The following is a 12,311-nucleotide window of genomic DNA, read 5'->3' as shown; positions in this document are numbered from 1 at the left end:
GGGCAGGTCAACCCGCACAATGAGTCCGCCTCCCCAGGCACGCCTCCAATCGCAGTGCCCCTGGCTTCCCTGGTAGCTCAGATGGTAAAGAATCCGCTTGCAATGCAGGAAACCTAAGTTCGATCCCTGGCTCGGAAAGATCCCCTAGCTAATGGAATGGCAACCCACTCTAATATTCTTGCCTGGACAGACCATGGGGTAGCAAAGAGTCGGACATGACTGAGCAACCAACACTTTCTCGCCCTCAGAACCAGCCTCACTGGGGTTAGGGGTCCCTGAAGCCATCCCTAGGCAGGCGCAGCCACCTGCACTCACAGGGCTTTGGAGCCCACCAGGCTGCTGCTCCTGGCCCGACTCACCTGCAGGATTTGCAGAGAGGAAAAAGTCAAGTTCGACCCAAAGGGCGGGCGCACTGGAGGAGGAATTCAGGACCCAGAGGGAGAGACGTTTAGGGGCAGCTGGCCAGCAGTGCTGTTAGATTCTAGGGAGGTGTTTCCATGAAACTGGCCTGGGATTGCCCGGTGCAAATTATATAGGAAGTTTTTATTGGAGTCTGTACAGAAGAGAAATGCTCAGTTGTGAAAAAACTACAAACAGATCCCTGGCTCTGGGCTGGGCGGTGGTATGAAGACAGAACTCCCTCCCCGGTGAACCCAGGGTCAAGCTGCTCATCAAGGCAGCAAACAGGCCTGGAAACTAAACAAAGTGAGAGAGGGGAGCCCCAGGCCCTGGGGGCCTCCACTTGGGATTCTCCCTCCTCTTTAATTTTGTAAAATCTAGGCCTGGAGGGACTTGAGGGGACCATGCCTCCCTGCAAGTATTGCCGTTGGATATGAAATACACAGAGTGAAAACTCAAGGTGGACAAATCGGCCAGCCTGATGGGGGGTCGGGGGGGACAGCAGCTAACTGGTGACCTCTGCCCCCACATGACATGTCGATCCTTAAAGGCACAACAGCGTTGTCGAGGCAGGCCTCCCATGGCTGAGGCTTGACTGGAACATTCTGATTTGCTCACCTTGCGGGTGAGTAAACCAGCTCCTCCCCGCAAGTTACCCCACAGCCAGAGACTGAAGGGCCTCTGAAGCTGAGACAGAGCTGTGTAGTCCTTCCCAGGTCTCTCTGGAGCTGGGACACTGTCTGAAGGGTGAGGAAGCCGGATCAGCCCCCAGAGGGGCAGAGGCAGTGCTGCAATTCCAGATTGCAGAGCAGGAGGGAAGAGGCCCTCACAGGCCCCTGGAACCCACTCCAGACCTTCACAGGTAGGGGCCACTGCATGGAGGCAGGGGATAGGATGGGACTGCCTTTGCATACACCCCAGCCCCTACAACCCAAGGTCTATGGGTACTCCTGGGCCTCTTCTTAGCCTGAGCCTAGGGTCTTCCTCCATGCAAAACCCAGCAGACACTCCCTGAGGGTCCATGGACAAGCCCAGGTCTGCAAGAGGTGTGCCTAGCATGGACAGCAAGAGAGTCCTGACTCAGGGTGGAGGAAGACTCACCATGGACCAGACCTTACACCCAGAACCTGGGAGGACTCTAAGCCAAGATCCCTTTCTGGCCAGACATGCACGGGTTGGGGATGGGCACCGAGATAAGGAAGCCCACTCCTGCTTTGCTTCAGTTCTCTCCACCACGTACCCCACAACCTTCACGGCGGGGGTCCCACAGGTGGCTGATGTGGTGGGCACAGACAATGAAGGCAGAGTGATGAGGGAAGGGATGCTAATAGGGGTCAAAGTGAGTGTGGTACCACTGGTGATGGTGCAAGTGTTGCACTTGAGCTTGGCTGGGGAGAATGCCCAAGGGGGCCAGGGACACTAAGCGTGGGAGGCCTCAGGCTTGGGGGCCACACTAGGCCACTGAAGACTGACCCCCACAGAGGACCCTGGGAGGATCCTATGCTACTTTCCCTCCCTGTCCACTCCGTGGCCAGGGCACACAGACCAGGAGACCTGTCCAAACAGTCCTGAGAGTTAACATGGTCACCTGCTCATCACAGATGGGGAAAGCGAGGCAGAACAGGTCAGCAGGGAGACCTGCTCAGAGAACTGGTTTGGGCTCCAAAGACCCCTGTGCTTAGAGACCCTCTGTACCCCACCCCCTGAGGTGTGACAATTACAGTGCAGAGTGGAAAGCCGGATGGAGTCCGGTGGCTCCTGTGCGGCTGAGCTTTGTTCTGTCTGGTGGTGTCCCTCTCTGGGCAACCCACCACCACCGTCACCCTAGCCCAGTCGCTTCCGTGTGGAGCCCGCCTTTTCCCAGGCCCCAGCCTTACTCTGCCCCGGAGGTGCCCTGCCCAGAGGCTGGTCCGTACCCAGGGTGGTTGTCCAGGGCAGGCGTCATCCCTCCAGGCAATGGTCGTCAAGGCTGGCACATGTCCGGGAAGCTTGCCCAAGCCCAGCCAGGACTAGGGTGGCATCTTTGGTGCTTTGGCCCCGTAGGCGGCCCGGCCCGCCTGGTGACTTGGCAAGGCGCCAGCGGGTCCTAGGACGCGGAACCCAGCGAGTCCGAGTGCAGTGTGACGTAGCCCGACGACTCCGAGGGCGAGCTCAAGAAGCTGCTGGTGCTACCTGCGCCCGCCGCGCGCAGACCGTCGGGCTCGCCCCACGACGCGCTCAGGCCAGTCCGCAGGGTCCCGGAATGCGTGTGTGCATCCGGGAGCGGCCCGGGGCTCCTCTGCGCGCCGCCGCCAGGGGGCACCACGTCCCCACCTGGCTGGGTGCGGTCGGGGGCAGGGGCGCAGGCGGGGAAGGACCCTGGTGGGCCGGGCTGGCGTCGTAGGGCCTGCGGCTCCCGCTCGAAGGCGGTCAGCGCGAAGGCGTTGGGCAGCAGCGAGGCCGAGGCGCAGCGGACGCCGGGCCCGGGGCGGCGGCGCGGGCTGCTGGGGGGCGAGCCGGGGGCGCGGCGCGGGCTGTCATCCAGGGCCAGGGGCCTCAGAGACAGCAGGCTCTCGGCCGAGCGACGTCGCGGGCGGAAGGGGGGCGCGTCCTCTGCGAAGGCCAGCAGGCTGCCGCGACGCCGGTCAGGCCCGCTTGGCATCACTAGGGCGGCCAGGTCCTCGCCGGAGCCCCAGTGTGGCAGGAACGTGGGCAACGGGACAGCGGCCCACACGTCTGCGTCGTCGTGAGAGAAGCGTCGCGTAGGCGGGACCTGTGAGGATCGTGGGGTTAACTCCCGCTACCCTCCTGGAAAATGGGGACCTAGCCTCCCCTCACCGGGCAGGGTGGCCTGGAGTCAGGCGTCACCAGGCCAGGGGCCCCTGGTTTGAAGCTGTGCGATTTGGGGCAACTGACGATCTTTCCAAATCTCAGTGTTGTCATCCGTAGCTTGGGTCAACTCGGGAGCAGTCCCCTTGAGTAGGGTGCTAAGCCCCAAGGAAATGACACAGGTGCCAGGTTGAGCACCCTCCTAGGGCACAAGGGAACTGGGGCAAAGGGGCTGGGGTGCCCCCCATGGGCTCTGTGACCTGGGGCCAGCCCATCTTGGGAGGTGAAAGGCAACCCTGGGAGACAGGGCAGGCACAAGATGGGCTCCTACTCAGAGAGGAAAGGCCTTGGAGAGGTCAGGGTATCCCCCACATGCATATTGCGCGTCTCCAGCCCTGCCCGTCTCTACCTGCAGGTACTGCATCTTGTCCTCCTGCAAGGGCCGCAGAGGGTAGAACTGGGGCAGGCCCCCCTCCTCCAGGGCAGAGAGCTCATACTTGGCCATCCTGTCCAGGGCCACAAAGTCGCCCCCATAGTTGTAATCCAGGGAGCGCTCCAGCACTAGGTCTGGGGGGACGCCACCTTCCAGGCTGGTATCTGCAGGGCAGGGCAGAAGTTTAGGGCCATGGAAACTTGGGGGGCTTCAGGAGTGAACCCCAGGGACCCCCAGAGACACACGCAGGGCTGGTGGGCCAGTTAGCAAAAAAGGAGATAGGCAGGGTGCTCCATTCAAATCCTGACTCTGCCCCCTTTTAGTTGAGGGGCTGGGGAAGTCACAGACCCTGAGCCAGTTTCTTCTATGGGGCCAGGAACTAAATAGACACAAGGAGTTGACACCGGCTGGCAGGTAGCAGGACTCAGCCAAGGGTCACATTGTTACTGCTGGGGAGAGACAGGACTGGTGCTCAGGAGCCCCTGGGGGCAGTTCGCCAAGACCCCTAAAGTCAGAGACTCCAGGAAACATTCAGGCTGGAGTCCACAGCCACTCTGTTAACTGGAACATCTGCTTAACTGAAACCCTGGTAGAGGGGCAAGCCAGACAGGAGAATGCTCCATGGGACACTGGGTCCCGTAGGGGTTCAAGCACCTGTGGGGTAAATCGGTGGATCTGAAACCTGTCCTCCCACTGACTCCAGTGATCTCCCCCAGGCGCCATTCTCCACGGGGCCATCCTCACCATCATCCGACTCCTCATCGTTGGCCAGGAGGGCCATACACTTCTCCCAGACAGCCTTGAAATCAGCGCGGTAGCGGTCACAAGCCCAGAGGAAGACGGGCAGCAGCAGGGCCTGGGTCACTGAGCACCACAGCACACACAGTGCCATCCAGGGCGCTGAGGCGTCTGCCCGTAGGCTGCTGAAGCTCACCACCTGTGGGCACACGGGTCGGCCTGGCACCCGGCAGGACCCCCATCACCCCGCTTCCCCTCCCAGCCTCAGTTCTCCCATATGCAGGGCAGGTCTGACTGCCCACCTGCCAGAGAAGGAGGCAGAGGAGGTGACAGAACTCTGGGCTCTTGGGCAGGAAAGGGCTGGAATGTGAAGGGAGAAGTCCATGCCCGCCCACTGACAGCTGCTCACTGCCAAGATGGACAGTCACCAGACTGCGTGTGCACCGGGAAGCGCTGGGTACAGCCTCCCTCATTTCATCCGTGACTACCGGAGGACAGGGAGCCAGGATTACCATCCCATTTTTGAGAGCCAGGTCTCCAACCTCCCAGTTCAGGGCCTTTCTACCATCCTCCCTGCTCCCTGGCTCGTGATCTCCTTGGCCCTGCCTCTACTCTGGGGGTCGACCTCAGACCCAAGTGGGGAATCAAAGCAGTTTCTGAGGATCAGAGGGTCTAACTCGGTGGCTTTTGGGTCATGGCCCAGGGGCCCCTCATTCCTCTGCTCCCAGGGGAGTTCACTCCTCCACTTAGAGACACTGAACTGTTCCCCTTTCAGAGCTGAAGTGGGCATGAGGTAGACATACATTGGTTCTTCCACGCAAGCTGTGTGACCTTCAGAATGATGCTAAACCTCTCTGGGGCCCAGTTTCTTCATCGGTGAAGTGGGCTAAGAACATCTTGAGGCAAAGTTTCCAGACACTGCACCAGGCCTGCAGCATCATGTGGGTTCTGTAAACAGTACTCCCATCTATTCCCTGCTGGAGAGAAGCTGGGGGGCCCTCCCCCCACTGCTATTCCCATCTGGCTCTGCAATTTCACACATGTGCCTTCCCTCTCCCAGCAAAGGGCCCCACTGCACACAGGAGGTCTCCACCTAAGGGGTACAAGACCCGTTAAGGGTGGGGTTACACCCTGCCTATGAAGCTGCCCCCCTACCTGTCACCTGCTGAGGCTGGGGTCCTGCAGTGATGTCTTTAGGATGAAGCCTCTCTTGGGTCCTTGCCCCTCCACCAGTCCCTGTCCAGCTCTAGACCCTCCAGGGGCTGGGCTGGAACCTTATGGGTGGGAGGGCTCAGCTACTGAGTCCAGACATCATTCTTGGGCTAGGCCTGGGGCACAGCCTCATAGACAGGAGCCCAGGCAGCCTCCATGGGCCTTGGACCCTACCTGGCAGGGTCTTCAGACCAGCCTTCACCTTGACCTTCCTCAGCTGCTGGTGCGTGCATGCTAAGTTGCTTCTGCTACTGCTGCTAAGTCACTTCAGTCGTGTCTGACTCTGTGCGACCCCATAGACGGCAGCCCACAAGGCTCCCCTGTCCCTGGGATTCTCCAGACAAGAACACTGGAGTGGGTTGCCATTTCCTTCTCCAATGCATGAAAGTGAAAAGTGAAAGTCGAGTCACTCAGTCGTATCAGACTCTTAGCGACTCCATGGACTGCAGCCTATCAGGCTTCTCCGTCCATAGGATTTTCCAGGCAAAAGTACTGGAGTGGGGTGCCATTGCCTTCTCCGTAAGTTGCTTCAGTTGTGTCCAACTCTTTGTGACCCCATGGACCGTAACCCGCCAGGCTCCTGTGTCCATGGGGTTCTCCAGGCAAGAATACTGGAGCAGGTTGAAATGCCCTTCTCCAGGGGATCTTTCCAATCCAGAGATCAAACCCATATCTCTTAGGTCTCCCACACTGGCAGGTGGTGGGTTCTTTAACACTAGTGCCACCAGAAAGCTTGTTCGGCTGCTGGGATCAAGTCCAACTCTCCAGCACACATTCCAGGCCTGCCCTGCCCCCCAGTTCAGGACCACACCCAATTCTGCTACACCACATCCCCCCTCTGTCCACCATGGGACCTGGGTCCAAGAGGAAGCCTGTGACCCCACCTTCCATAGCCTCTGTATCAAGTGGATCTCACCCAGATCAGGGGTGGAAAGTCTCCTACAGTGTGATGGAAAGACCCTGGTCTCTGCAGCCACCTGACGTGGGCTCAGTTCCTACCATGGCTGCCCTGACTATATATTGGTCACTTGACCTCTCTGAACTTTGGTTTCCTAACTTATAAAGTAGGGGTGATGATGATGCCTCCTGAAAGGATCAGTGTGAGTAAGATTCAACCGCTAATGCCTGGAGCATACCCAGCCCTTGTCTGTCCCAGAGCCCATGTCCCCCCACCAGGCTCCTACCACCTGCCAAGCTCACCCACCAGCACGGGGAAGCCCATGAGGCAGTCGTAGATGACCACGATGGTGGCCACCAGGCCAGTGATCTGCAGCGAGGTCCTGGCAGGCTCGGAGCCATCGATGGAGGAGCGGCGCTTGCCCTGCGCGTCCTCCACCACGATAGTGGGCACAGTGAAGGCGCGGCGGTCCGCCCGGTGCCCCACCTGTACCGCCAGTGTCTGGAAGAGGGCAATGGCCGTGCAGACCGCACCCATGGCCACACTGCCGCCCACCAGCAGCAGGAAACAGACGCCGAAGCCCAGGCCGATCTCAGCCACGATGAAGCGGCAGCCATGGGTGTAGAAGCGCTCACTCGTGTCGTGCCAGCCGACGGCAGGCAGGGCCGACAGGATGAAGGACACCATCCAGATGCCCATGACTGTGTGGACCGCCTGCTTCTTGGCGTTGCTCAGCCTGGCACAGGGCAGGGACAAGACAGAGAGGGACCTGGTATCACTCACAGGGTCTCTCCCCAAGCCCTGAGGGTCCTCGACTGCCCTGGTCCCCAAGTACATTGTCACACGTCCCTTTCTCCAAGCACTTCTGCACTGGGTACCTGCACACCCACACACACCTACATGCACGCACCCCTGCAGCCCTCAGTGTGACACTGGTGCAGCACCCCGCACGGGGGCCGTGTGCCCACACTGAGGCCGCTGTGCGCTCAGGCACACGTCCCCGCCTAGGATGTTCGTGTGCACACAGGTACCCACCCAAGAACTCACCGGTAGTTGACAGGCCAGCGGACCATCCACATGCGGTGGTAGGAGAGGGAGGTGACGGAGAAGCAGGTGGCCAGGGTGAGGGTGTAGAAGGTGGACACGAAGACCTTGCAGAGGCCCTCGTTCCACTCGTAGTCGGGGCGCTGGCGCCGCAGCTGCACCACGGCGTAGGTGGCGATGGGCACGGCCACGTTGAGCATGTGGGTAGCCGCCAGTGTGCACAGCAGGAACTCTAGGGGCTTCCACTTCTTCTGCTTGGCCCCCACGCTGAGGATGCCCCAGGCATTGGCCAGCAGCGAGAGGCCTCCGCACGCCAGCCAGCCCACTGCACTGCCAGGCAGCCGCCTCTCATCACTCATGGTGCAGACGGGAGCTGGCCGGCGGCTGGGACATCCTCCTCAAGCTGGGCCTCAGCTTAGCGCAGCAGTCCTCACATGTGGCAGCCCAGGGACACCAGGGACCACGAGCATCTGCGGGGGGCGGGCAGGAACAACACAGGGAACTCAGTGACTCTCCCCTGGCTCCATCAGCAGAGCTCTTGGGGCTCCTGGGAGTGGGAGACAGAGGGGTCCCCTGATGCTCCGTTATTTGTCTGGTCCTGGCTTGGGCAGGGCTGCTTTGCCTTCCTCTCTCCTCTCTGAAGACTCCTGGCTCCTGGGGGGGGGGGGGGGGTGTATACAGTGGTGCTCAATCAATGCACATCCCCTCACTTCCATCTATTCCTGGTCAAGGTGTGGCATCTAGGCTTGCTTCCAGGCTGCGTGCATCCTCAGGGAAGCTGCCAGGCCAGGCCCAGGTGGGCCCTGTGCCACAGGCGTACCTGGTGTTGTCCCAGGACCAGCCCTCTCACCTTCACACTTCCCAGATCCACACGCAGCCCACATGACGCTGCCCCAGCGCACAATGGGGGCCCTCAGCTTCATCCATCCTACTTCATTTGGCCAATGAGGACAGGCCTGGAGGATGAGGCCCCTGAATCTCTCTGTGAGGAAAGGGTGATCTAGGGACCAGTTTCCTGCCCACTCTGGGAAAGCATGGCCTGCTTTTCCTGGGTCAGCCCCCAGCAGGCCTTCCATGGCCGGGCATACCTGGAAGGCCCTGGCAGAAGCCTAGGCTGGGAGTCCCACCAAGCTCCAGCACACTAGCTGTGTGGCCTCACAAAACCTCACTCATGTCCTCGGAAATGAGGATGACGATGCTTCCTCCAGGGGGCAGCTGGGTGGGTAGACGCCTCATCTCTAAAGCCCAGGGCAGGCCAGGTCACAAACACAGTGGGTGCTCCGGACACCTTGAGTAACATGGGACTATAGCTGGCCAGGGACCAGAACCTGGCCCCAAGGACAGCCTGTGGATAGGAACCAGGGACACAGGACCCAGGCAGGAGGCACGTGTTGGGGAGCTCCCCCATCCTGCCAGAGAGCGAGAGGGTGGTCCCCCCTTCCGGCCTGGCATCTCCCTGCACAGAACAGTGGCCGGTCCTCCGATATGAGGCCCCCCATAGTCAGCCACTCTGGCCACAGCCCGGAGCAGGCAGGGTGGGGAGAGGCACAGGGCTAACTAAGTGCAGGCCTCCTGTATACGCTGCCTACACTTGGGCCTTCTCACTCTCTAGCCTGTTTAATCTCAGTGGCTGCAATTCTCTTGTCCCCAACAGGGAAGATCCCCTGGAGAAGAGGATGGCTACCCACTCCAGGACTCTTGACTGGAGAATCCCATGGACAGAGGAACCTGGCGGGCTACAGTCCATAGGGTCGCAGAGAGTTGGACATGACTAACACTTTCAACACTTATGGGTACCACTGAACCAGACACAGCCATGTGATCTCCCAGGGACTGTTCCCAGCTTGGTGTGGACAGGCCATTGCAGGCCCCTGGTGCTCAGGACAGGGGAAACAGCACTTCCCGGCCCACTGCTGGGCACCCCTGCTTGTGCTGTACAGAGTGTGGCCTTGACCCCGGTGGACACCGAAGGACCTCTGAGTCCTGTGAGTCTCATTCATTTCTGTGCCCTTGCTACGGGCCTGCCTGGGCCCCTGACCCAGATGAGAGTCTATTCCGGACCACACTAGTGCCCACTAATGGCCTTGAGGGGGGCTGGGAGACTTCTGGAGCCAGACAACTTCCTTCCCAAACATTAGGCTTCTACTTACACACCTGCTGTCCCTTCCTCACCCTAGACCCAGCATGGGAGGAGAGGTGGCCCCACTGGACCCTCCAGCAGTTGTTCAGGTGTCCAGCAAGCCTCCTTGACCTCAGCATACAGAGGCCACTGGTGTGGGGTAAAGAGCTGTTAAAGACTCCAACTCCAGCTCCCCAGCCAGTTACATGACTTAGCTGGGTGTCAGTTTTCTCATCTGTAAGTGGACATGAGGGTATCTGTCTGGAGAAGCATGTGGGTAGCCAGGAAGTTATGCCACAGAAAGTGCTTAGAATGGAGCCAGGCACACAGAAAGTGCTCAATAAATGCTTGCTGTGTAGATGTATATACTAAAGGCCTCCCTGCTCTCTGAGCTATGGCATCTCTTAAGGTCCAAGACATTGAGCTCAGAGGTGTACTTGAGCCTCAGACCTGCAGGCACACGCAAGGTAACCCCAACCGAAACCTGGGACGGTCCAGCTTTGGGGGTAATGAGGCCCCAGGGCTACCCTAATGGGTACCTTCATGGGGTCTGGCAGCCTACTCTGGGTCCAGAATGGGCAGAGTACGCGTGCTGCTGTGGGTCAGAGGCTTATGTTATCAAACAGAAAACCGGGTTCACCATGTACCTGGTGGGCTGGTGTCTCTTTCTACTTGCATTGGCTTCTGTGGCTGTCAAACTGGGAGGCCTTTCCTCAGATGCCCAAGCAGGCTGTCTGACTCCTGGGACCCTGGGCCCAGCCCAGCTCATGCTGCCCACCTGATTACTGGTGCAGAATGGTGGAGAAGATGCCATGGGCTGCCACTAGCACAACCCTTCATGGTGCCAGTTCTTCTGAGTCTAGCCTAACAGTGTCTCACTTCAGGGAAGGGTCCCAGGTGTGGGCAGGAGAATGTGCCCTACAGGGGACATTCATCCTTCAAACAGCGCCCTCCTCTCAATTCACACACCTAGTGATCTTGTCTGAAGGACTTCCATCAGCCCTGGTGGTCCAGTGGCTAAGACTCTGAGTTTCAAATGCAGGGATCCCCAATCCCTGCAGGTCAGGGAACTAGATCTGTAACTAAGACCCAGTACAGCCAAACAAACAAATAAATAAATGTATATATTTTTAAAAAGATGGTTAAGCAGGGGTAAAACCATTTGCCCACGTTCTTATGTGCCTGAGCCAGGATCCAAACTCTGTCTGACATCAAAATCCTGACTTCTTAAACATTAAAATGCTCGGATACTTGGCTTTTTCTTGTTCCTTGAGCTGAGGTCATCTTTCTGAGCCTCCGACCTAGGCAAGATGGGTCCGTCCTACTATCCCAACAATACAGACGGGAACAGTGAGGCTCAGAGTCCAGGGCAACACTGGGGAGGAAGCATAGACTCTGTGGACTCCTGAGCTGGTTGGTGGTCCTAGGATGGGGAAGGAATATCTCCGGGATGGGATGGGGAGTGAACATCACGGTCTCCAAATGCAGAGTGAGAGGGGGCTGGCTCTGCAGAAACCAGGAGACCCTCTTCCTCCAGATTGTTATCACCTTCTGCCCATTCACAGGGAGCAGGGGACACTAAAGGCCAGACCCCAACACTCCGCATCACACTCAGTCTCCGCAGCATTCCAGGACCGGACTTCTCCCTCCCTTGCATCCCTGAGCCGCTCCCTGCCGCCCCCTCCCCTTAGGACAACGCTGGGCATGCTGCAGGTGTGGCGGGCCTGGGACCCACCGGACTCCCTCCGCAGGGTCTGCGGGCGGGGCCCCGACGTGACGTCACGGCCGCGGGCCAATGAGGCCGCATGGCCCCAGGGCTCTATTGCGCAACAAAGAGAACCCAGAACTTGAAAGGATTCCCGGGCTCGGCTGCCGCCCCCAGGCTGCTCTCCGCCCGCGCTGCTGCCCATCGGTCCCGCAGGGCCCTGCTCGGCCGCCGCCCAGGGCGGAGCTCTCGGCGCGGAGCCTTCACATCTCCAACACGCCCCCGGCCCGCCACGCCCGCACCCCCACCGCCGCGGTCCGCGCTCCTCTATCCTCCGATCCCCCGCCCGACCTGGCGCTCGGTCCGGCCCCAGCGGGGCCCCCGGCCCTGCCTAGCCCCGAGGGCGCGTTCGAGCGGCGGCCGGGAGCCGAACGCCGACGGGACTGCGGTCCCGGGCGCCCCCCGAGCTTCGCTGGACAGGGGTGGGCCCGGGACCCTCAGATCGGCCATCCCCACCCCCTGCAAGCAAGTCCCCCCGGGCGGCGCTTCCAGGCCCAGAGGAAGCGGCCGACCCCGGGAAGTTACCCCGAAGGTCCCCAAGTTGGGGCGGGGGGCGGGGTGCGCAGACCTAAGCGGAGCCCGCAGCCATCGGACAGGCCCTGTGACCGACAGACCGCGGACAGCCCCTCCCCGCCCGAAGTCTCCCCGCCCGGGGTCGCCTGCCCGGCCGCCTCCGGGCCAGGGAGGCGGCGCTTACCCTGCATTCGGGCGCCCGAGGCTCCAGTTCGCTGCTCCCGCCTCTGGCTCCAGCTGCGGCTCCCGCGCCCCCTGGCCGAGCGCGGGCCAACGGGGGCCGCGAGGGCGGCCGGCGGCGGAGCAGCCCGCGGTCCGGGGCATCCTGGCGGCGGCCGCCCGTGGCCGGCGCGTTCCGCTCAACTCGACCCCGCCGCCCCTC

General features: G+C 60.6%; 1 protein-coding gene across 1 annotated transcript; it reads right to left on the bottom strand.

The window, feature by feature from the left end:
- Nucleotides 1-517: 517 nt before the first annotated feature.
- On the bottom strand, nt 518-12,311 carry GPR153 (G protein-coupled receptor 153). Its single transcript, XM_027565060.1, has 6 exons — nt 12,114-12,311; nt 7,536-8,002; nt 6,795-7,224; nt 4,385-4,577; nt 3,617-3,804; nt 518-3,151 (listed from the first exon to the last, which is right to left on the bottom strand). Exons 2-6 carry the CDS (start codon nt 7,889-7,891, stop codon nt 2,486-2,488), a joined length of 1,833 nt encoding a protein of 610 aa, XP_027420861.1. The 5' UTR covers nt 7,892-8,002; nt 12,114-12,311; the 3' UTR covers nt 518-2,485.

The sequence above is a fragment of the Bos indicus x Bos taurus genome, chromosome 16 (assembly GCF_003369695.1).
Source record: "Bos indicus x Bos taurus breed Angus x Brahman F1 hybrid chromosome 16, Bos_hybrid_MaternalHap_v2.0, whole genome shotgun sequence".
Classification (NCBI taxonomy): domain Eukaryota; kingdom Metazoa; phylum Chordata; class Mammalia; order Artiodactyla; family Bovidae; genus Bos; species Bos indicus x Bos taurus.
Note: the sequence above shows the minus strand (reverse complement) of the source record. Positions and strands in the feature narration are given on the sequence as shown.